General features: G+C 40.8%; 3 protein-coding genes across 3 annotated transcripts; all 3 read left to right on the forward strand.

The window, feature by feature from the left end:
* Nucleotides 1–822: 822 nt before the first annotated feature.
* Nucleotides 823–5102, forward strand: LOC124268964. Its single transcript, XM_046703989.1, has 4 exons — nucleotides 823–1308; nucleotides 1906–1939; nucleotides 2614–2712; nucleotides 4623–5102. The coding sequence occupies exons 1-4, from the start codon at nucleotides 955–957 to the stop codon at nucleotides 4988–4990; spliced, it is 855 nt and encodes a 284-aa protein (XP_046559945.1). The 5' UTR covers nucleotides 823–954; the 3' UTR covers nucleotides 4991–5102.
* Nucleotides 5103–8187: 3085 nt separating this feature from the next.
* On the forward strand, nucleotides 8188–12659 carry LOC124268958. Its single transcript, XM_046703983.1, has 5 exons — nucleotides 8188–8305; nucleotides 8589–8981; nucleotides 10453–10486; nucleotides 10908–10999; nucleotides 12056–12659. Exons 2-5 carry the CDS (start codon nucleotides 8592–8594, stop codon nucleotides 12338–12340), a joined length of 801 nt encoding a protein of 266 aa, XP_046559939.1. The 5' UTR covers nucleotides 8188–8305; nucleotides 8589–8591; the 3' UTR covers nucleotides 12341–12659.
* Nucleotides 12660–16666: 4007 nt separating this feature from the next.
* On the forward strand, nucleotides 16667–19563 carry LOC124268957. Its single transcript, XM_046703982.1, has 3 exons — nucleotides 16667–17270; nucleotides 18178–18295; nucleotides 19140–19563. The coding sequence occupies exons 1-3, from the start codon at nucleotides 16839–16841 to the stop codon at nucleotides 19532–19534; spliced, it is 945 nt and encodes a 314-aa protein (XP_046559938.1). The 5' UTR covers nucleotides 16667–16838; the 3' UTR covers nucleotides 19535–19563.
* The last annotated feature ends 5957 nt before the right edge of the window (nucleotides 19564–25520 follow it).

Here is a 25520-nt window from a genome sequence, read left to right on the forward strand (position 1 = left end):
CAGTACTCACTGCATTCATCAAAAGGCAAAACATGACATTTGTTAGGATCTCTGGCTTGTGGACTGGCACCTTGACAAGGTCACTTTGGGATTGTTTTGACTCGCCAGGGCGTGGTCCCTACAACATTCAAGGCGGTGGGTGAAATACTGTTTATTGAACTTGGCCTACCGTATATTGATTCGAGTAGGTGTTACAAAACAGTGAGTGAGTGAGTGAGTTGGGTTTCATTCAGCTTTTAGCAATATTCCAGCAATATCAGGGCTGGGAACACAAGAAATGGCCTCGCACATTGTACCCATGTGGGGACTCGAAGGCTTTAACCGCCATGCTGCACCACCTCCTTGTCAGAGGGACACCTACTATATGAGAATATTGTTTATGTTTTACACCGCACTTTGCAATATTCCAGGTGCAAGACGGCGGTCTGTTATTTACCTGTACCAGACAATCCATGGATATTAAGACCAATTAACCACCCATAGATTTAAATGATAAGCATGTGAACAAAAGTCACCAAGCCTGATAGCCAGATCTTTGCTGTCGGTTACTACTACCAATTACATATATTGCTGGAGATATATTAAAAAACGGAATACCCACCAGGAAGATCAGGGAAAGACAGCGACATAGGAGGAAGTTGGAGAATACTGAGTCATCACTGGGTCTGTATGAGTCTCTGAAAAGGAAGAGAAAATAACTCCAGGGAATTCCACCAGGGCAGAGCAGTGAAGATAAACATGGATGTGAGATCATCCTGGAGATTCCCAAAATCAATAAACAGCAAATGTAAAAGTCTCAATTTAGTTTCACTGTGACCGAGACAAGGCAGAGACAGGTGATTTGTTGTGGCATTAGTTAGAAGACGATTTCTGTTGTCATTTATAACTGAAAAACTGTCCAGATAAAATAAGCTGTACTGTTGACTGTAAGCTTATTAACGTAAATATCGAAGAATGTCAGGGTCTGAATCTACTTTCATCCCCAACCACACGACACCGTTGGAGACTCCACCTTCACGACGACGTAGTCCCAGATGTTTGTTCTACGTCGTCTTCGCCTTCTCCGTGTCTGTCAATGTGGCTTTAGCTGTGCTTTTCAGCGTACACATGCAAAACCCAGGGTCATTCCACCAGAAGAAGTCGGACGTATCTTCTGGTCAGCTTGATCATGGGGGTCATGATATGTGTTTTACTTGTGATCAGTTTGGTCCGATGGTCGAATCACTGGACACTAACATCATTCGGACCTCCTCGCATCAGCTATGCTGTCAAAGAAGTAATACTGAGGTCAGGGAAGCATTCAAGAAGGTAGGCAGTTGTATCGAAACACGAATGTTCAGGCTTGTTTCAGAGAGAGTGTGCGAACCTGCATATGTATGTATGTATGTATGTCTGTATGTGTGTGTGTGCGTGTGTACGTACGTACGTACGTACATATCTATGTATGTGCGCACGATCATGACTGCATGCACATGCGTGTGTGTGTGTGCATGTATGTGAGTATGTATGAATGTATGTATGTGTGAGTGTGCATGCGTTCGCACGTGCATATATATGTATGTCTGTATGTGTGAGTGTGCGTGCGTGCGCACGTGCATATGTTTGTCTGTCTGTGCGCACGATCATGACTGGATGCACATGCTTGTGTGTGTACATGTATGTGTGTATGTATGAATGTATAAATGTGTGAGTGTGCGTGAGTGCACACACGTGCATATGTATGTATGTGTGAGTGTGCTTGCATGCGCACATGCATATATCTGTCTGTCTGTCTGTACGTACGTATGTATGTACGCACGATAATGCCTGGATGTACATGCGTGTGGATGTGCATGTATGTGTGTGTGTTTGTGCGTGTGTTTGTATGCATATTCTGTTATTGAATGGCTGTGCTATATATTTCAGATGATCATTGACGAACTCAACAGACGAATTGCAGGTTTGTTAAGCTATTACATCAACACAGTTCACCGTAGTTACATGAAGCTGTTGTGACATGTGTCCAAGTATAACATGTATTCCTCAAACAGTTAACACCGTCTTGAGTTCAATACATTAATAAATTAAATATATGTTAACATATTTTGTTGATAGAGGAATACCTAACCCTCGTCACATGTTATATGTCATGATCTGAAACATTTAGCTTGATGTTTCATGAAAAGATTGAATTATTTACATGGATCAGTCATTAATAGACTGAAACATTTAATTCAATGTGCCATGATTAGATGAAATCATTGAAGCATGAACCACAAATAGGTTAACAAAATTTCATCGATGTATCGTGGTTAGATTGTTTCATTTGCATCGATTATAATTCGATTGATTCAGGCAGAACCTATTAAAAGTATCATATGCACATATATGCGCCTTGATTGAGGCACTGGTCATCGTGACGTCATGCTATTGCTGCTACCGAGATTGTATATACTCGAAAAACACAACACCGCACACTTTTTCATACGCCTGCAATCGGTCGGAGTATTGCTGCACTGAACCTTGCAAATTTTGGTGTTTAACTGTGTTTGATTAATATATCATCTTTAAATGAAACAAATGCCTGGAGTCATCAACTGCAGATTGTTGTGTAATGTGCAATTCTATTTTCAGGGTCGGACCAGTTGAATTCCCCTGCTATGCTGAATGTCTTCTATGAAACCATTAACATTGGATCCACTGGCGCCCACCTCGACATGGTTCCAATCAAAGGTACAGCCACGCCGCGGGCCAAGAAGTATTGACACTCGATAAATCTCTCAGACCTTAATTTCGAAGCATAAATTTGAGTCCATGCATTCAAGTATGAGTGGGTGAGGTTTTACGCCGTTTTAAGCAAAAATCCGGCACTATCACTGCGGGGGACACCAGAAATGGGCTTCATACCTTCTACTCATGTAAAGAATCGAAGCCCGATTTTCGACGTGACAAGCGAACGCTCTAACCACTAGGCATTCCTCCTTTAATTATAAATGCAACTGTATACCACAGGCCCTCGTGTCTTTGCGAAGATTCAAGATTAAAAAAATGTTTTTGAGAATACCCCCGACTCGAAATGCACACAAATGGATGACGATATATCCGCACAAATGGGGGTGTGGTTGAAGCAAGCCTGCTGATTGGTCAACACATAAATTCACGGGATTTTTTTCTTTCATCGGCTGCTTAATGTAAGAATAATTTTCGAGCAATGGCTTCTCAAAAGAAAGCATCAGATGTAAATGTCTATTCAACACTAACCAGAGGGCTTGCTTCGACCACACCCCCATTTTGTGCGGATATATCGTCATCCATTTGTGTCAAGATCGTTTAGTTGAGAGTCAAAATCGGGTTTCAATCGACTTGCAAAAATAACAATAAAGAATTGGTGGGTGTTATTAGTGGTGATCTATAGGCCAGTTATCCATACTATTATGTTAAATTAAGTTTAGATCGATTGCTTTCGATGGTAGCATAGTGATCGGCAAAGCAAAAGGGTAGGGTACACCGAAGTGCTCGGCCTTGTCATAATGTATTGTACTGTGAAGCATTTCGAGTCAGGGGTCATCTCAATTGTTTATATTTTTTTAACATATTTAATCCTCGCAAAGACACGAGGACCTGCGGTATATACGTGTATGTGTCGTTAGTTTGTCGGATTTGCATCAGTATGGTCAGATGACATGGACGACAACGTCTTTTGTATGCTGTTATTGTAGTGCACATATTTCTTGAATTTTTTTTATATTTTTCACAAATTATTCTTAACAAAGGAAATCCGTATATGTAACTGACACTGTTCTTGTTCTTGTTGTGTCAGAAATAAATGCACTATAAAATTGTTACCCATAAAGCCGCATTATAGTAGAATGTAGATTATGTTGTTACCCATAAAGTTGCATTATAGTAGAATGTAGAGGTTGTTACCCATAAAGTCGTAATATAGTAGAATGTAGACGTTGTTACCCATAAAGTCGCATTCTAGTAGAATGTAGATTATATTGTTACCCATAAAGTCGCATTATAGTAGAATGTAGAAGTTGTTACCCATAAAGTCGCACTTTAGTAGAATGTAGATAATGTTTTTACCCATAAAGTCGCATTATAGTAGAATGTAGAAGTTGTTACCCATAAAGTCGCATTCTAATAGAATATAGATTATGTTGTTATCCATAAAGTCGCACTATAGTAGAATGTAGATTATGTTGTTACCCATCAAGTCGCATTCTAGTAGAATGTAGAAGTTGTTACTCATAAAGTCGCATTATAGTAGAATGTAGATCATGTTGTTACCCATAAAGTCGCATTATATTAAAATGTTGAAGTTGCAAGACTCAAAATCGCATTATAGTGGAAGCTCTTACCCATAAAGTCGCATTATAATTGAATGTAGAATTTGTTTCCAAAACAGTCGCACTAATAGAATATACAAGTTGTTACCTATAAAGTTGCCTGCCTTTGTTGCAGGTCACAACTCCTAAAATGCAGATAGTAGTACTGATCAAATTTAAACCCAACATACTTATCCTTCTACTATGAACATTATTTAACGTCTGTGAAAAATACACAACCAATGTCAAAACTATCCAAAGATAGTTCTAACGTCTGGCCAAAGATAGTTCTAACGTCTTTGTATTTTCCAGGCTCGAAACCAGCATGGACCATCTACGATGACTACAGCATGTCGTATTGTGCCAATGTCGTGTGTGATAACGGAACGATCAGAGTTCCAGGCGCAGGGAGGTACCTCGTATACTCGCACATAACGCTTAACGTAACCCGAGACACTATCTTCACTCACCGGATACATCGGAACGGGGAAAACACGGTCCCGTTGCTGATAAGCAAGGTCTCAATCACAGGGACAGATTCCCCTCGGCGAACCTCGTTTCTCTCTGCCGTTTTGAAACTAAAAGAACACGATGTCATCAGCGTATATATACTGGATGAGTATTATGATCTAGTCGAAAAGAGCAGGTTTTCAAACTACCTGGGTTTATTTAGACTCTGAGGTTGGGTGAAAAGTGGTTTAACGCCACGTTCAAGATTACACTGTAAGAGTGCGTCTCTCTCTCTCTCTCCCACCCTCCCCCTCTCTCTCTCTCTCTCTCTCTCTCTCTCTCCTCTCTCTCTCTCTCTCTCCCTCTCTCTCTCTCTCTCTCTCTCTCTCTCTCTCTCATTACAGGGGCGGTGGGGTAGCCTCATTGGTTAAAGCGTTGGCTAGTCACCCCGAAGACCCGGGTTCGAATCCCCACATGGGCACAATGTGTGAAGCCCATTTCTGGTGTTCCCCGCCGTGATGTAGCTGGAATATTGCTAAAAGCGGCGTAAAACCAAACTCAGTCAGTCAGTCTTATATTATAGTGCATGATGCCGTATGTGAGTAATTTTCGTACATAATGATTGCCGTTTATGTAAAATTCCGAGTTAAACATTGAAATAATATAACCAATAAAATTTAATCTTTATAAATGGTTTTCTTTTTTGAGTCATATCCGCTCCGTGATCACTGGATTGTTTGGTCTAGACTCGATTATTTACAAGTTGTTGAATTTCGTGTCAGCTTCATTGAAGAATCCCGAAGTAGGGCAAGTAATTCAATACGTTGATAACACACACCAGCAATGGTTGTAGGTCGTTTCATACAAGAATGATCAGGATGAACATGGGATTCGAACTCATGGTGAGTGGAGACACACACACACACGCACGCACGCGCACGCACGCACACACACACACACACACCATCCATTTCATTACTGGGTATAACCAACACGCTATTACTCAGTTCCGTTTCATAAATATTTACCAACATAATCCAATGATAAATAATAATAACGAGCAAAGATATCATATCAAAACTGGAAACTTTATTGTCAGAGTGAATTTGGGGAAATTTGTAAGACTCACCATGACTACTAATTGATACACATGTCCGACCAGGATGTACCTATTTATAAACTGTCCAACTTCCTTAAAAAGCATGGCTTCCTCGTAATTCAGGTCATTGGTATTCTTGACTGTGACATGTACAAAGTACATTCTGAAATAAACAATGTTTCAATTATCCACGTTTGTGTTCAGGTGCAATAAATCTGTTTGGCCCCATCCGTTTTATATTTTTGTTATGTTCTGGCGAATTCAAAGATAACGTAACGAATGATTATTTTTTCCGCTCGTGCCAGGGCGAAGCAATACTCTCTATTTTGAATATGATCTGTATACCCTATGTTTGCAAATTGTGTATTGTTCAACATGGAGTTGCAACACAGATATTGATCGCAATGTGTGTGTTCAAAGCCTATGGTTACCAAATGCATCATCTTTATCTACTTTCACTTTCGATATTCTAAGAAATGCAAAGGAAACAAGATTCCCAGAAGCGCTGTACCAAAAACGTGTATAGAATACATCTGTTATAACCTGGAAACCAAATTCCTGGAAACATTGTGCCAGAGACGTGTATGGAATATGTCTGTTGTCTGACATCATTTCTGCCACGAGATATAAAGTAGGCTGTGGTGAGTACCCTAACAGGTCTAACACATTAACAACAATAGACACAAGTGTGTCACAGACTAACGTACGCTCGATTGTAGTGACCTCAACGCTGACCTGTATAATAGACATATATCGGACTGTTCCTGCGGTATTACACCGAAAAGACTTAACACTACTTCTGTGCGCGTGTAGAGGCGATGGGGTAGCGTAGTGGTTAAAGCGTTCGTTCGTCACGCCAAAGACCCGGGTTCGATTCCCCACATGGGTACAATATGTGAAGCACATTTGTGGTGTCCCCCGCCGTGATACAGCTGGAATATTGCCAAAAGCGGCGTAAAACTAAAACTCACTCTTTACGCGTGTAAAGTATACACAGATAACATGTATTTCTAATCCATTGGCTATAACCTTGAATCCCTTATAAATGGAAACATATTTGACTACGCTTAAAAATATGATTTAAAAAAAAATCAATCCACAAGTTTATCACAAAATCAAAACGTTTCAAAACTTTTAATACCAATGTAACTTAAATTTGTATAAGGATACGTATCAATGAATCTCCATATGTTCCTTATTCCTTTAAGTATTTCGGAAACCCAAACTGTGTCTGACCAATTGCTTATACATGTGTTCTTCTGATAAATTTTGATAACATCACAAGTACATCTCAGACCAATGTGTTTTCACCATGCTTCTGTTTTTCTGTGTAACACGCAGTTGTTACTTTGTATGAAGATGTACATCATGTTCTGATTTAAAATTTGTGTTATATGTTGCAAATGAATTATGATAACACAATACCATTTAAAAATGGTCAAACGTAACATATGTTATATTTGGGGTTGCACTTTTTTAGTCAAGTATAGATTCTAGTACTTGGGTAGGGTTGAATCATATCCGGGATTCCAACCCACACCGTCAGAGTCAGGCACCTAATCGCCATCACACAAGGTCAGCAGTCCAACCCACTCAGCCATCGCAACTTCCACCAACATGGAGGTCGGACAACTGTTAGTCAGACCAAGGACTTTGTGTACCCCTCTGATAAGTGAAAGATGTTGGACTCAACCCAACAAAAGTAATAGAATCCGTACTTTACTAAGAGAGTGTAATCAAAGATATAACGTATGTTGCAAATGCATTAGACACATAAAGTTGTGAAATGGACCTAAACTGTCAAAGCATTAGTCGTAACGTTGTAAAATCGACCTGTAGTGACTAAACCAGACGCACGAGGTGCAAATGTTCGGCGACGACGTTGTCCACATAACTCATACTAAATAAGACATACATGTTCACGGTTTATAAAAGGGCACTGAACAGATCAGTTATCTGACATATATCAGGTTGTAAATGGACCTGCACTGTTCTCAAGTCAGACACATTTTATAAAATGGACCTGAACTGTACTCAAGTCAGACACATTTATAAAATGGACCGGAACTGTACTCAAGTCAGATATATTTTATAAAATGGACCCAAACAGTACTCAAGTCAGACACTTTATATAAAAAGGACCTGAACTGTACTCAAGTCAGACACATTTTATCAAATGGACCTGAACTGTACTCAAGTCAGACACATTTTATCAAATGCACCTGAACTGTCCTTGCATTGGACAAAAAAAATTTGTGAAATGGACCTGAACTTGCAAATTGCGACACAGTCATGATGTGCAAACGTTCGACATTACGCATGAGTGGTGAAAACTGTAGTCAGATGCAGTGAATTGAAACATGAATCGTCAAGGTTGCAATGGGAGAGACGAAGCAGAACATACACCTGTCGTTTCGTTTTCTGCACTGGTAGAAGGAAAGAGAAAGTAGGTCTTCGTTGCTTCATGGAAATAGTGAAGTAATGGTTTCAGGGAACTATGTGTTGCAGTGTGGGTAATGTAAACCTGCTTTCGTCTCTTGATCAATGATTAATGAGCCAGTCTGTGTGATATCTCAAAGCTACGCTACCACCGTCTTTGTTGTGTAGTAGTGAACATACATTTTACATGGCGGTTAACGAGAGGATATAACACAAATGTAATCACCAATGTTAGATTAACTGCACGTGTGGATTAGACCTATGCTTATCATCGACACGTATATTCCCAGAAAATGTGCGAGCCTGAATCTGCGTTGCTGCCCTCGGACACAACGTCATCTGCAGCGGACACAACGTCATGTCCATCGCCGTCACGCCAGCGACGTCATCCAGGAGGTTTGTTTTACGCCATCATCACTGTATCGCTCACTGGAAACATTCTACTGGTTGTCGTGGTTACCGCCCAAACACTAAGGACGTCTCGTGACTCTCTTAAGAACAGTGCAGGGGGATTCTCACATTCGCTTAGCCACGTGGACACAGCCGAAGTCTGTTTCACCTGTGATCAACTGGGTCCGCTGATCGAATCCAAAGACACTCTCTATGGCGTCATACGACTCTCTTCTGGACACACGTTTTGTTGTCAGAGACAGAATAATGGCATCACCAAGGTTTTCAAAAAGGTGATTATTTGTTACTAGAAAGGGAATATGCATAATACGTTTGGTAAGTTTTTGTTTTAACAGTTTTAGGGGCGGTAGCTTAGTGGTAAAGCGTCACGCCGAAGACGCGGTTTCGATTCCCCACACGTGTACAATGTGTGAAGCCCATTTCTGGTGTCCCCCGCCGTGATATTGCTGGAATATTGCTAAAAGCGGCTTAAAACCAAACTCACTCACTTTAACAGTTTGACCAAGTATGTATGCTTTAACATGCATGTGGGAGTATTGCTCAAAATATTGCATCCACTGTGATTACAAAGTTTCTATCGTTAAAACCAGTTATTCTTCAGTGAAACAAAACAATACATTGTATTCATGTTTGACAGAGGACGTTTAACACAATAATATGAACTATGGAAAATGTTTTCATCAATTTCCTGAATGATATGCTGTTGGAATGGCGTTTCTGATACGTACTTCTTCTTAGTAGTAGTAGTAGTAGTAGTAGTAGTAGTAGTAGTAGTAGTAGTAGTAGTAGCAATAGCAACAGCAGTAACAGTACCGTCTATAACAGAAGTAATAGTAGTAGAAATTGTTGTAGAAGTAGTAGTAGTAGTAGTAGTAGTAGTAGTAGTAGTAGTAGTAGACGATTTTTGTGGTAGAAGTGGGTGCAATACATTGAGTAAAGTCAGTTGTGTAGTTATTTTAAACGTAACTGTAACCTAGTTTTATTGTCCACGAGGCTTTGTTTGTAAACACACGCACACTTAGTTCCCAAAGAGCAACTCATGTAACCAACAATACAACCCCGTGTTTACGTTCTACATTATCTGTGTCAAGGCCAGCTACAACACACGATCCTCTGTCAGCTTCAAATTTACTGTCAGTTACACATTAGGCTCTTTTGTAACCAGCTGTTGACGTTATGCATTATGTCACAAGAATAGTGCTATCGGTAGTGGGGCGATATGCGTTCTGACCTAGTTGTAATGTAAACACATATTTTACCTTGACATGTCAGGTTGTTTAACCGACTGTACTGCATGGTCAAAGTTCGTGTTTCCAAACAAAGTGGTATAGTTAACGCGGTGTGAGACACATGCATACATGCATACATGCATACAAAACCCGTGAATTAGCTTTTCCATGCAATTTATACGATGTGGAGCTCACTCACCAGAATGTTAAAGATTTGGGAGAGTAGCCAAGTAGTCAAAGTAGTCACTGGTCGCGACGGAGGTTTGGGTTTGGTTCGATTGGGTCTGCCATAATATTGCTGGGATTTTCTCACTGATGGATGTTGGTCTGGGTTCTAATGTATTATCTGTTGTTTTCAATGTGTAATGTCATCATACGTATTAATGTTCACGATATCGACCATCAGTACGTACTAAGCCAGTCTCATTCGACTCTAAATCATGTTGTTTAGCTGACAAAATGAACACAATGTACTCGATGCTGTGTTCCACGAACTCTAAACATTTTTTTCCAGATCGTATCGGACGAATATCTAAGGCGACTTACAGGTAAGGTAATTCACAGATGTTCTTGCCTCACCCTCTTTCGCTGTGCCATTCTTTCGTGACACCCCGCCCTTAATCTCATCACCACTCCCATATTACAAGACAATTAAACTAAACCTTCTCATTCACTCAAAATAGTAAAGGACAGGGATTGCACAACTTCAAATTGACTGACAGTAAGCGTCACCTTGTTAGCATATGCTCAATTCTCATTGAGTACGCAAGTGGTTAAAGCGTTCGCTCGTAACACCTAAGACCCGGGTTCGATTCCCTGAATGGTAGAGTATGGGGACCCCATTTATGATGTCCACCGCCGTGATAATGTTGGAATATTTCGACTTTCGAATTAATATACGACTAATATTTGAAATAAGTAATTGAAATAATCTCCAATGCAGTTAAACCACTTGACAGTACATTTCAGGACGGGAGCCATCAGATAGGGGCTGCGAGGACACGGGCTGGATATCAACAGAGGATCAACAGGGGCTCACCTTTATATGGTTCCTCAAGAAGGTAACGTGTGACGGAAATGTAGCTCCGGATACTACCTTTTCCACTGAAGGCGACAAAAATTCCACTTCAGGTTAACTAATAATGTGTATGTGGTGGTGGCACGTGGTCCTGCATATTTCAGGGTCAGAGGTACACAAAGAATTCCAACGTAGGTATGTAAAAACAGATGCTCATTAAGTACATATTTTACTGGTCCGTTTCACAGTCCCCGAACCACATTACTTTTCTTCTACACAGCCCTTCGAGAAATGCTTAACCCTGAGTGAAGCAACGCTAGATTTCCTCAGGTTTAGGGATGTCCAAACTCCCTGGGGCTTCTTTTTAATTTAAACGAAATTATTGTTTCCACCAACATTGTGTATATTGAAAGACTAAGCATTAGCCAAATATTTTACGCCCAGTTCCGAGTTCAAACCATACGTGGGTATAATGTTTAGAAATCCCATTCCTGGTGTCTCTCTCAAGGAACGTTCTACAAGGGTTGTAAATCTACAGTTCTACAAGAACGCGTTAGTTAAAATAATGGCCTTTTGTAAACGATACGCTGACAAGATATCATTAATTTATTCTTGAAATTCTTCATTGATATCGTTGTAAAATGTTATATGTGGCCTAGTGTTTAAAGCGTTCGCTCGTCACGTTAAAGGGCCTGGTTTTGATTTCCAACATGGTCACAATGTGTGAAGATCATTTCTGGTGTCCTTGCTTTAATATTGCTAAAAGCGGTGTAAAACATACTCACTCTCACTGGTATCTGGACTTACTTTCCTTTGTTTCATAGTTTCATACCTAGAGTAACTTCTGAAGGTTCGGGTTAGAATTAATCTTCAGTAACCCCCCATGATTGTCATAAGAGGCGACTTACGGGATCGGGTGGTCAGGCTCGCTGGCTTGGTTGACGCATGCCATCGTATCCCAATTGCGCAGATCGACGCTCATGCTGTTGATCACTGGATTGTCTGGTCCAGACTCGATTATTTACAGACCGCCGCCATATAGCTGGAATATTGCTAAGTGCGGCGCAAAACTAAACTCACTCATTCACTCTAAATGCAGATTCACCGCCATCATGGACAAGACGCGATATCTACAACACATCGTTTTGCGCAAACGTTGTGTGTGATAATGGAAATATTGTCGTCCCAGCAGCTGGTACCTATCTGGTGTACTCCCATATCACGTTCAACACACCACCAGCCTCTGAGGACACCTTCATGCACGTCATACAACGATGGAACCGGAACTTGCCAGGCCTGGGGCAGAAACCCGTGCTGTTCAGTAAAACATCGCTCACATGGACAGCAGCTCCGCAGCAAACATCTTTTCTGTCCGCCATTGTGAAACTCCGCAGAGAAGACCACGTCCGGGTTACCATGTCAGAGAACGTTTATGATGTGGTTGAGATGAGGACGCTTTCAAATTATTTCGGTGTGATTAAAATGTAAATTTGTGTCTAACATTGTGAGAGCTGGCGATAGGGTGATGAGTATGAATTATTATCTGTGTGTATTCCACTCTCTGAGAAAAGACACCTACAGCTAACACACACTGTTGACTGAGACACTACAGAAATAGTTGCACGATGTTACACGTATTCATCTATCTGTATGGAACCATCATAACTACATAATAAGAACGATTAACAAAATATAATAGTCAACGCTGTCTTTCTTTTTTTCCCTTACATATACTAAACAGCAACAGAAACGCAAGTCTGTCTTTTTGTCACGTTTTTAAATAGAACACAACCAAAATTATGTCTAATCATTTATTCTACAGAAAACACTGTCAATTTAACAGCTGAAAGTTGCTGTTGACATTGAATTGCAATAAGTCGAAACTGATTACAGTCTGTCAAATGGTGATACGCGTAAAGTGACAGTCTCCTTAGTGGCGCGTATAGCCACCTTGAGCTTGCACAGGCCGTGCAACGTCGCCTCATTGAGTTCACTAGAGCCTGAAAGAATGCCTGAGACAAGTGGTTCCACTCTAATACCAATCTCTGTTCCAACTGTGCAAGTGTGAGTGGCTGTTTGCCTGCAGCAATCCTCCGTCCAATGAGTTGTCACTCGTGGCTGTCCGGTACTGGAACGATCAGCAGCAACCCCGGTTTGCTGATGGCGTTGAGCAAGTGGTGTAATGGTGGTAAGATGACAGCCCAATTGTCTAGCTACAGCAGTTGCAAAGCTACCTCCGTGCAACTTTCCAATGGCCATTCGGATCCCCTCTGCTCAGTCGTTATTTTAGGCATTGCTTGTGTGGCGTGCACACCTTCTAGCGTCAATACCTTTATAAAGGATACCTCAGAGTGAAATGCATGCCTCCAACCCAGAACCGTCGATGCACGTGCTAAAATTATGGTTTTGCTGCTCTGTGGGTGTGTTTGTGCGAATGTTTCGTATGGACGTCAAATTGCATGACATCATCTCTTTTGGGCTCCTTACGTCACCTATCATGAACTTCCCATAAAATTAACGATTACTTTTATGAGATTTCATTTTTTCGTAACTTGCGTTTTTTGCTGTTCAGTGTATAATGTTTATATATCTAGGTTATATTGAACCTTTCTGTGCTGATCAGTGTGAACTCTTCTACCATATGTCTATTTTGCCTGATCTGTCATAAATTAGATTGGCTGGCACAAAAGACATCTGTGCGCACAAGCGCGACTGAAATCTCACTTTCCGAACAAATAAATGGGGTCTTAAGCTATGAATATATATCATGGTAAAATATATCCGAAATCGGCTTCACACAATATTCCTGTGCAGATATTCGAACCGTCACCTTTGTCATGACGAGCAAATGCTCTATCCACTTGGCCACCACCCAGTTCATGTCAGCATGGTCCAGCGCCGCAGCCCAGCATATACGAGCATCGCTGATGTGCGTTCTGACCAATGATCATGCATGGGGTGTCAGGGATATGAACGCTGTCTAATCGGATTCCTATAAGGCCTTGAACATACGGATATTTTGTTCTGTTGTGAACCTAACTTGTATTTGAATATATACGTCATTTACACAGAGAATCATATTCACAAGGACATATATCATGTGGTCGAAGGTATACCTCATGTGCATAGTTACAAGGTCAGGGTTAAAATTGGTCTACAGCAACGCATGCTTGTCGTAATAGGTGACTCATTGTCAGACTCGCTGACTTGGTTGGAGCATGCCATCGTATCCGAGTGGATGGTCCTAATGTCAATTATTGGACTATCTGGTCCAGACCCCATTATTTACAGAGCGTCGCCATATTGAAAATTGCTGAGTTTTGCTTTAAACAACACACACAACATGTACACAGTGAACAATGCTTTTATATTGTGACGTAACATCTTGTATTTGGACAACTGCATGTATACGTAACTACGCATGTATATGCCTACGTCAATGCTGTATTGATTATATAATTATATAATAATACATATGTAATGATATATTTCCATGAGTAGTTATGGTTTTAGTAAATAGCATCTGACAAGAAATGCTAGCGCATTTACCTTATAAAGGATTACCAATATCATAGCAACTATGATTTTAAGCAACATGCAAGGTTAATTATATGCACTTATCATACTGAATGTATTGGTTTATATTGTGGAAATAAAACAATTTTCCTTTATGTGTATGTGAATACTTTTATTTGATAGGTTCTACTAAACATCAGACCAATGAAGATCCAGGTTAGAATTGGTCATCAGCAACCCATGCTTGTCGTAAGAGGCAACTGACGGGATCGGGGGATGAGGCTCGCTGGTTGACACATGTCATCGTATCTTCATGCTCATGCTGTCATCATTGGATTGTCTCGATTATTTACAGACCGCCGCCATATAAGTAGCTGGAATATTGCCAAGTGCTGCGTTAAGCACCAACCTAACCAACCAGTCCAATATATATCCACACCAGGGTCATCTATATTGCGTAAACAAGTCACATATTTTGGCTGAAGATGAGCAGCCGAAGACTGCTTTTTAATCTCACAGATGGAATGAACACAGGAAATCATCAGCCTCATTTGATTATTTTAAATATTAGATTCAATAACACGAGGGATCTAGTAAAAAAAACTCTTTATAGTTCATGAACTGTTGATTCCCGAGGAAATGGTGTACTTCGATTAGGAGAAGCTATAAATATGTACACGATACACTGAGTCATGATTCCCCAGGAAAAGCCGGGGTAATTTTCCTTTGGACGTGGTAGAACTAAAATACAGTGAATGACTTACACAGGACTTATTTCAGCAATGCTGTGACTAAAACAAATAATACATTCATAATACATTGAGTTAAATTATAAAAAAACCATGCCAAAACAGGACATTAAAAAACACTAGAATGTCACTGATATAGATGTAAAACAAGTATGTAAATCTACAACTTTTAATATTGAAGACTATAACAATAGGCTATACACCGCCAACAACTGAAGGTAGATCACCATATTAGGGACCATGGGGACTTACAATACATTTGCTTCCTGCATGGATGCAGCTGGATTTCAACCATCCTGTTAGATGTTAGCAAATGTAAACAAATCTAGCCAAAGATATCTATCTACCAAACATTTGACTCAAAAATTTTAAAACATCGCCATGGTAAATAATAGCCCTTACCTTTTCATACACTGAAATATTTATCCCTTGTGATTGAAAATATGCACAATATAAGTATACCAGATAAGTGAGTGAGGTTTTTTTACGCCGCTTTAGCAATATTCCAGCAATATTATTACGGGCTATACTAGAAATGGGCTTCACACATTGTACCCATGTGGGGAATCGAACCCGGGTCCTCGACGTGACGAGCGAACGTTATAATCACAGGGCTACCCCACCGCCCCCTATACCAGAGGAGAATGGAATATGGGCCAGTCAATGGATGAAAAGACGGGACGTAAGCGAATGGCCACAAAGAGGTCGTACATTATGGCCCCATACAATCCTCAAAAGTCGGGGTACTTGTGGCTTGTCTCCGTCTGAAACACCGGTCATAGCGGCGTAATCTAACACTCACTCACAGGGCGGTCCATACTAGCGAATACGTCTTTCCTGACAGAGGAAATATATGTTTGTGTGTGTGTTTTTGTGTGTGTTTGTGTTTGTGTGTGTTGTTGTTTTTTTTGTGTGTGTGTGTGTGTGTGTGTGTGTGTGTGTGTGTGTGTGTCTGTCTGCATACACATAATTATCACGTTGTTTGTTTTGTATCATTGCACACATGTCTCAAGTGGAATGAATACCGGCTGTGCACGTCCCCTGATCATATTTCATATTCCAATGATATTCATATAACTAATTATAGTGACATTTTCAGCATGTGGATCACGCACCTATATGTGCTCAACATGTATGCGCACATAGTATATTACTGATAACAAAACATGTATGAATTTGGTAGTATCGTTTTCCGGCCACAAAATGTATTGATAAAACTACCTGTAAAAGAAACGATTCCCATGCATTCTCTGTAATTGTCAATGCTGAACAGTACGACAATATCAATGTGACCTCCTCCGCTAAAGTGAAATCAGCTTAATCAATTCCGAGAACCACGCGGTTCCCAGTAATGCTGAATTCTCGAGGAATAATCTCTGACTGGAAAGGCCAGTTCTATAAATAGATCCATCGCCTCATCTTTGTTTACAAACGATTCGCCCCGACACTGCATTGCAAAGCCTGAGTGACTTGCCGAGGTCCAGACACACAAGTGAACTCCTATGTTGCCTGATAAACCTGACGCCTAAAAAGCGCAAAACATTTAGGTCAACCTGACCTTCACCTATATTTCCACGAAACGCTTTACCAGGAAGAAGATTAAATCGCAGTATCAGAATGACGGTCCTCACTGCGAACAAGGTGTCCTGCAAAGAAAAGATGTCTGATGGTGCATCTGGCGTGTTTCTGAGCTCGAACACAAAAGTCTGTGAAGTGGAACACCTCCCACAGCAGAGGGGGGCTGGACACACTCGCAAGGCAAAACTGTTGAAAGGCGTCCTCGTTGTGTCGCTAGCAATCAATATTATACTAGCTGCATTGTATGCATGGCGAACTGTTCACCGCGACACGGAGGTCGGCCCCAGCGCTGAGGCTCTCGCGTCGGTGTTGAGCGACGAGGGCACGGTCTGCACGGACTGCAGGTCCCTGGGCGTTAATCCTGAAACTTACAAGTCCGATTTGCACGGGTTTTACCTACGTCACGTGACAGGACTATCTGCTTTGTGTTGTCTACGAAATGCTGAAGGATTATGGAGAATCGCGTCGATGGTGAGTGATCAATTTAACACTCTAAAACACCCTACGAAATATTTGGAATATTTTCAGTTGATATATTGCAAGAAAGAAAATGTTCCGTTTTTTTCTCTCTTTGTTAATAGCGGTCGTTTTTATCAAAGTGAATATACCTTTTCAAAAGTGTGTAGAAGCAATGTCAACTCGCGCATCAGATAAATTTTAAAATCAATATATCGTGTTCTTGAACTATAGTCCGTCGACCTAACTTTTGGATCACCGTTTTTTTTTTTTTGCAAGTTACGTTTAAACAAAAGAAGGTATCCAACTTTAATTGGCGCAATTAATAATGGTATCTGACGACCTAATTTGGTGTTGCATTTAACTATTAAATATTTTACTTTACTTTATAAACTTCCTGACAACAGCAACATTTTCACAAGGGAATAGTGAGTGAGTGAGTTTAGTTTTACGCCGCTTTTAGCAATATTCCAGCAATTTCGAGGCGGGGAACACCAGAAATGGGCTTCACACATTGTACCCTTGTGGGAAATTGAACGTGAGTCTTCGGCGTGACCAGCCCCAGTACTGGAATAGCTGGCAACAATATCGCAATGTGTGTAGCACGTGCAGGATTGTGTAAGGTCATGTTGAGAAGGGACCGTATCACCAAATTAATTTCATTTTAGACATATGTCTTTCCTTATTCATTTGTATTGAAAAGTAAAGGCACGCATTTCATATGATTATAAAACATCATAAGATTACAAGGTGAGAAAGTGAAGACTTACCATGTTGAGAGAACATATCAATATTCAGATTCAGATTCCGATGGTAACTTGCAAAAAACCCAACATGTTGCAAAAGTTAGATTGACCGACTATAGTTAAAACATGCAGAAACAGTGACCGGACAATTATTAAGAATCCTTATCTGTTTCAAGTTCACGAACAGGTTCTACAAACACACTCAAACAGGCACAGTCCCAAGTGAAGCATCAAAGACTACCCAAAGCACTGGAGCTCACCTATACGTCGACAGCGAGGCACTGAAATCTGGAAGTACGTATAGCTTGCATCATATCTACCGTGTGGTCAGCTTGATATTTCGTACATGCACTCATTGCCATTAAATTTGATTCAAATCAGATCAGAATTACAAACGGCCCATTTATAGAATGTGCGAGATAATATTGTCAAGTAAATCATTTCCTTTGGGGACAGAGAGTGGAAATCCTATTTAGATTCGGAACCGCTAGCTTCAGTTACCAATCCGACCAATCCGATTACTGGATTCTTAAATGTCATGTCAAAAGTTGACTTTGATTCCACCAAGGCTGCAAAATGTTGTCCATGCCTAACTTCCAGAAACATAAATCTTAATGTGAAGAAGTAAATATTCCCAGAACAAGAATCTTCCTAATTCTATTACATGTGTCCTGTAATGCTATGTGAGTGTAGTGTTCATGTTCAAAACAATTAAAATAGCAATACATTTTATACTTCCGGGTTGGAACTGGTGTTCAGGAAACTCACGCTTGTCGTAAGATGCGAGTAACGGGATCCGGTGCTCAGACTGGCTGACATGGTTGACACAAGTCATCACATCCCAGCTGCGCAGTCGATACTCATGCTGTTGACCACTGGATCGTCTGGTCCAGCCTCGATTATATACAGACCGTCACCATTTATCTGAGTGCGACGTTAGTTACGAAGAAATGAATGCTTAGGATTTAACCCTGACTATGTCTCTTAGAGATTAAAACCCGAGTTTTAAAATATAGCCCATTGGATAGAACATGGAATTTTTTTTATTTCTAGATGAGACGGCCACCTGAGTGTGGCTTTAAACAACAAACCAACCAACCAACATTTCATACTAAAATTCCTTCCCTCTATTTTTCAGCGCCTTCCTTGCAATGGACTCAGGAGTACGGTTATGGCTCGGCCTACAAAAGCATCGACATCAGTACAGATGGCCAAAGTCTTAGCGTAACTAAACCTGGCCTTTATCACATATACTCTTTCTTAACGTTAAAAACGCACCAACTACGTCGACGTCCCGAAAACTTCTTACACACCATGAGAAGAGTCAACGCCCATCTGCCGAATGTGAGCCCTCTCCTGCTCATGGCCAAGAAGACATTACCGGAAGTCAGCGAGAGGTTCGTCACGAGTTATCTGTCCGCTACAGTCCGACTGAGGCAGGATGACCACGTGTCTGTAACTGCCAGCAACATGTCACATGTCTACCGGTATCCGCCATCGAATTTCTTTGGTTTGTACTACGTTGGGGAGTGATCAGTGCAGTAAACTCTTTGTGTAACCTGCAGGTTTTCTGCTGTTTTATTGCAACATATTCCAGCTGCATTACGGTGATCGATAACTAACCAGGCATGTACCGTACAATCTAGTGGGTGACATCATGAGCATCGATCTACGAAATATGGTGGTGGTGGAACTGGGTTTAACGTTGTGCTTGAGAATATTTCGACGACGTGCATGCGTGTGTATGTGTATGTGCGGCTGCTTGTACTTGCCCAGACTGAAGCTGGTTTTATAGTACTAGCCCACTGAGATACCATGCCGCAGTGAAGCATGGATACCCAACTCAAACACGTTATACCGACTCCGAGCCGACCAGCCCTTGTTGTACCCATTAATGCCGAGCGCAAGACAGGAACCAACAAGTACCATATTTTAACGTCTTTTGGTATGACGTGGTCGGGGATCGAACCCGTGACCTTCCGCACTCTACGAAATGTGGATAATGATATGCATCAACCACGTCATGGAGCCTAACCACCCGATCCAGGTAGTCGCCTCCTATCCTAGGTTGCTGAAGACCTGTTGTAACCCGGGTATTGCTGAAATATTGCTGAAGGCCAAACGAAGCTTTGCCTCTGTTGGCCTTTTTTTAACTTGAAGTTCGTCAACATGTGTGATGTGATGTCTTTTAAGATGCAACTGCAACCGGTACTTTAGAAGACTGTGTCAAATATTTGGAGGTTTGATCAGTAGTGGACTGATCGGTGTGAGACATTTTCTAAGAATTTGAGGAAATGAAACATCTTGATAGAAACATTGAACTTAAGTATGTTAGCTTGCAGAAAGGAAGTAATAATCAAACCGAACTTGCTAACAGAGGATGGGGTAATGTTTTGTTGTCACAGGTAACATTTAATTCAGGGGTTCAAGGTCTGAAAAACCGGGATTCGAACCCACGGTCAAGGGGTTTGGCGTTTGCAAGGGAGGCAACTCTTTACAGTTAATTGTGGCGCCGCTGATGCGTGCGCCACTTGTGCTTCCAACGCCGCTGTGACGAATATTGCAATTGTCAAGGTGCATCTAATTGATGTGGGATCACGGTCCTGAAAAGGTTGTGCATATTTGGCCATGAGCCTTTAATAACCTTGACATGGAGAAATCATGGTGAATAAAGCACGTCGACCCGTGATACTCAGATTCTGGTTTCTCTCTCTCTCATATCTCTTAGAGTGTGTGTGTGTGTGTGTGTGTGTGTGTGTGTGTGTGTGTGTGTGTGTGTGTGTGTGTGTGTGTGTGTGTGTGTGTGTGTGTGTGTGTGTGTGTGTGTGTGTGTGTGTGTGTGTGTAAGAATATTCTAAAAATAAATATCATTTTATGGACAAACAGGCCATTTAAACAAATGTTCAGATTTACCAGATCAGATGCATGTAGTGATGTGAAGTTTGCTGTAGCTAGGTAACTCTCCAAAGCATGAATACACAACGCCATTTAGAATTTGGTCAAATGCAACATGTCATACTTTCTCCGTAAAGTACAGAAACCAGTATTTTTAATTTGTTAGGTTGAGTCCCGTCCGGGATTCGAACCCGTACTCTCAGGAAGAAGCACATTTTTGGGAACCAAACATTCTATTTTGAAATAGTCATTTTGTTTTGTTTCGCATTCTTGCGTTTTAATTAAATTGTACAGATGTTATGTAGACACTATAAAATCGGGTGATTATGTACTGCATATGACTGAAGCTAAAAAGGTTTTATCAATAAAAGCATATCACTTCAAATTGACTTCCTGGACTTATTCTTAGCGAAACAAGGAAACAACTGCAAGTGGCGATAGGTGATTATTCAGACAAACATACACACTGGCGGATGCTTGCGTATTGCGGAATGGAGAGATGCTGCATACAGAAAAGTAAAACTCGAAAAACTGTTATAAGGTTATAAAAAGCATCACAAGCCCCTTGACTTAAAACAATGGTTGGGTAGTGGTTACTGCGTTCGCTTACAGACCTGGGTTCGACTTCCCACATGGGTACAATGTTTGAAGTCCATATTGCAAGACAATTTGCTAAAGACGGCGCAAAACCATACGCACTGACTCACCCATGCAAAGGTTATCGTCATAATGATATTCAACAATCGCCATGACGTCACGGGCGACGGAAAGGTGCGTGTTAACGTATAAAACACTAGGAATCTATCGTGAGAGTAAGGTGATAGAGACGCTGAATTGGTCATGTGGGTTCTGGAAATTGTCAGGCACGATATTGGCATGAGGTCAAAGTCTGATGGCATAATTAAGCCAATCACATTGAGGTATTAAGCCATTTGATCAAAGTCAGGCTCGAATGAAACCTGAAGCGGGTTGCGTTACTTTCTGCATGAATGGACCCGTGAAGATCCAGGTTAGAATTGCGCTTCATCAACCCGTGCTTGTCGTAAGAGGCATCCAAATTGCGTAGGTCGATACTCATCCTGTTGATCACTAGATTGTTTGGTCCAGACTCGAATATTTACAGATCGCCGCCATATGAACTGACGTACAAAAGAAAGTACACACCTGGTGGTTTTGGATTACTTTCCATAAAGCGACGTAAATGTTTTCAGTTTTTACAGTGATATATAAGTCACAGACATTCCTAATATGTTGCCAAAGCACCACAGATATCGTACCGAAGTTGACAGTTAAAAACCCAACACTTTCAAATAATCCCAAAACACCAGGTGTGTACTTTCTTTTGTACCTCAGTTTAGCTGGAATATTGTTGAGAGCAGCGTCAAGCAACCATCAAACGAGCAATCGAAGCATTTGCATGAATGTGCGCCATTACAGGAATGTGATGTTGATATGAGTCACGGTCGTCCGAACTCTCACTCTTGACATGGCAACCACGACGGACCAGGCGATTGCTTACACTCCGTTTGAGACAAAATGATACCGATTAATTGCAATCTAACACAAAACAAACAGACCAATTGCACAATTTGTGTCACAAAAATAAAAAGGTCTATAATTCACAAAGTCTGTGATTTTTTTCAAAGATGAAAATGACAAGGGGTGAATCAAGTATGGAATTACTAAGTATATACAGCGCATTGCCTGTGCAGCTGGGGTACGTGTCATCTCGCCAGCTCAAACGTTTGTTGAGAACCCGTTTACACACGTGCATCTCGCTTTTCGCGCTGTTCTGTTAGTTGCCAATGTAGTCATGGCTTTCATCTTCCCTGACCCCGTGTGACGGTAATACGAGTAGGTAACTGTAATATGGACACATGACACCCCACATGCAGTTATGACAATACCAGTTTTGTGAAACGAGCGAATATTTGTGGATTATGACAGGTGAAAGCGAGTGAATGAAAATATACTGGCTTCCCAATTGGACACATACGGGACATCGGAAGTTCTTTTCGAGAAGAAACAAATTTTCGATCATGGGGACACAGATACAACAATAAACGTGTCCACAAACATGTCACGTGTGTGTGTTTGTTTGTGTGTTTGTGCGTGCGTGTGTGTGTGTGAGTGAGAGAACAGACTAAAGTGAGTGAGTGAGTGAGTTAAGATTCAAAGTCACATCGGCAATATTTCAGCCATATCGTGACCAGTTCCAAATTCATAATACATACAAATAATATATAAAACCCTGTCAACGAAGGACAGTAAAATTACTAGGTTGTCACAAGTGAGGTAAAACTAGCTAGCATATATCTGTAAAAGTAGAAACATTATATTTGGACAATACAATATTAAAATGGGCTATTGATCGCCAACAACTGAAAGTAGATTACCATACTAGGGACCATGGGGACTTACATTACTTTTGCTACATGCATGGACCCCAGCTGGATTTACACCATCCCTTCAGCCGTTGGCGTTTATGCTGAGATTTATCCATACATTAAAAACACAAAATACTACGATTAAAAACCTGGTAGACTTAAAATGACTTGAAATGATCTGGGACTTACGTAGCCTCTCAGGAGGACAATAATTTTACACTACTTCAACCCCCTTTGAGAGCAGAGCCACTTACAATCCCAGCGACTAATTCAAACTACCAATAATAAAATATGTATCTATTTACAAATCATTTAACAAATCTATTTCTTTTAAAAATGCAACAATTAAATGAGAAGATTGTCTCCCTTGGCTGGCTATGTGCAGACGCGGGAAATCACAACTCTCACAAAAAGCCCAAAGTTATTATTTGGAGTGCCCTTCCTAAGAACCAAATGGACTGAGAAGTAAGTGCATAAGCTACTGACACTACTGATGTGAGCTTTTGTGATTTTTTTGGTCAGAAACTGTGTTTTTGAAAGGAAAACTTTAACCACGTGTAAATCCCATCCGACGGGTCAGAGGTGAAAGATACCGTGCAGTGCGTGCTACAGGTGTGTTGTCTTCTTTGCAATTTATTCATTAACAATGCCACCTAAGCAAAAACCAGATTTGACAGAAATTAATGCAGATATGCAGGAATTTCGTCATCTTTTATCAGAAATGCCTACGAAAAATGACATAAAACAACTAATGAAGTCGGTGGTCGACGAATACTTTGACTCATTAAGAGAGCAGTTGAAAGACGAAATTACGGAAACTGTGATCTCCAAAGTGGGCATAGACGAGGTTAAAACTGATATGATGGTCTTAAAGAACGAAAACGAAAAGCTCCGAAAAGACTTAGAAAAAAAACAAACGCAAATGGATGAAATGGAATCGAAATTTGCTGAAGTAGCTTCTCGTGCAAACGAAGCTTTTAGACAGAGTAATCAAAACGAGCAATTCTCCAGAAAGAACAATATCAAAGTGTTCAATTTACCCGAATCTGAAGGTGAAGATGTGTGAAAAAGATTCACGGAATTGATGAAAAGTAAAGCAAACTTTGATGTAAACCAGGATGATATATTGGCTATTCATAGAATTGACCATGCCAACAAGTCAATTACAAAACCGGTGTTAATAAAATTCACATCTTCAGAGGCAAAAGGCCAAGTTATTCGCTTGAGGAAACAGATTCGGGAGAAGTCGGAGTCGAAGTTAGCCGATGATGTTACTAAAACTAACGTTGTCCTCATAAACAGACTCAAGAGTCACGCTGGGATTGAAAGTGCTTGGTATTTCAACGGGCGGGTTTACGCAACGACAACCACGACGGGCAAAAGGTTCAAGTTTAACCCCTGCGACGACATTGACAAGGTTATAAACCGAAAGTGATTGACTGTATCGTTTCATTTAACATAGTGGACAATACATCGGTGTTACGTAAGGATAACGTAACTGTTAAACGCGCCCCAAGAACATTGCGCGCGAGGTCGAATTTAACCGATCTTTTTACTTGTGTTGTCGAATATAGCCTGAACTAAACTCCCTTTAGTTTTTTAGTTCTAGGGACTCTTTGTTTACATTGGATACCCATACTGCCCCACATGGACAGCGTAGGAAGAGACAGCTTATTGGCGGTATACAACCAAATGTGTTCCATGATCATCTGTTCATTCCCTCCTGTGACGAGAATCAGTAACTGGTGATAGACTCAACAGACTTCAACGACAAAGTGTTAGATACCGTTCATTATCTTATTTGTGACTTTTTTTTACCACTAATATGAAGGTAGTTCATGATAAGTTACTGATATATGCTGATTAAGATGTAAAAGTATGTTGTGTAAATTGGGCAAATGTCAAAGGGATTACCAATCATTCTTATTTTATTTTTACTCCCTCTCTGCCTACTACCCCCTTCCCCACCTCCTCTCTCTCTTTACTCCTCTCTGTCAAACTACCCCTCCCGCTCCCCTCTCTCTCTCTCTCTCTTACTCTCTCTCGCACACTCACTCAGTTCTACTCACTTATTAAAAATAAGACATGAGTAATTTGTGTATTTTATCTATGAATGCCAGGGGCCTCCAGTCGGACAGCATAAAACGTAGAGATATTTTTAATTTCGTACGAAATAGGAAATCATCTATAATATTTACAGTGGACTCTGTCAATACCGGCCTCTGTAAACACCGGCA

This window comes from Haliotis rubra, unplaced genomic scaffold (genome assembly GCF_003918875.1).
Source record: "Haliotis rubra isolate DU_JTF1 unplaced genomic scaffold, ASM391887v1 Scf1408, whole genome shotgun sequence".
In the NCBI taxonomy this organism is placed as follows: Eukaryota; Metazoa; Mollusca; class Gastropoda; order Lepetellida; family Haliotidae; genus Haliotis; species Haliotis rubra.

What these genes read in the sequence shown, in the direction of transcription:
- LOC124268958 (XM_046703983.1), top strand. Translation starts at nt 8,592, where the DNA reads ATGTGCGAGCCTGAATCTGCGTTGCTGCCCTCGGACACAACGTCATCT. An exon ending in ATATCTAAGGCGACTTACAG is followed by an intron (nt 10,487 to 10,907) that starts GTAAGGTAATTC and finishes AGTACATTTCAG; the next exon opens with GACGGGAGCCATCAGATAGG. An exon ending in TTATATGGTTCCTCAAGAAG is followed by an intron (nt 11,000 to 12,055) that starts GTAACGTGTGAC and finishes CTCTAAATGCAG; the next exon opens with ATTCACCGCCATCATGGACA.
- LOC124268964 (XM_046703989.1), top strand. Translation starts at nt 955, where the DNA reads ATGTCAGGGTCTGAATCTACTTTCATCCCCAACCACACGACACCGTTG. An exon ending in ACTCAACAGACGAATTGCAG is followed by an intron (nt 1,940 to 2,613) that starts GTTTGTTAAGCT and finishes TTCTATTTTCAG; the next exon opens with GGTCGGACCAGTTGAATTCC. An exon ending in CGACATGGTTCCAATCAAAG is followed by an intron (nt 2,713 to 4,622) that starts GTACAGCCACGC and finishes TGTATTTTCCAG; the next exon opens with GCTCGAAACCAGCATGGACC.
- LOC124268957 (XM_046703982.1), top strand. Translation starts at nt 16,839, where the DNA reads ATGACGGTCCTCACTGCGAACAAGGTGTCCTGCAAAGAAAAGATGTCT. An exon ending in TATGGAGAATCGCGTCGATG is followed by an intron (nt 17,271 to 18,177) that starts GTGAGTGATCAA and finishes ATCTGTTTCAAG; the next exon opens with TTCACGAACAGGTTCTACAA. An exon ending in CGAGGCACTGAAATCTGGAA is followed by an intron (nt 18,296 to 19,139) that starts GTACGTATAGCT and finishes TCTATTTTTCAG; the next exon opens with CGCCTTCCTTGCAATGGACT.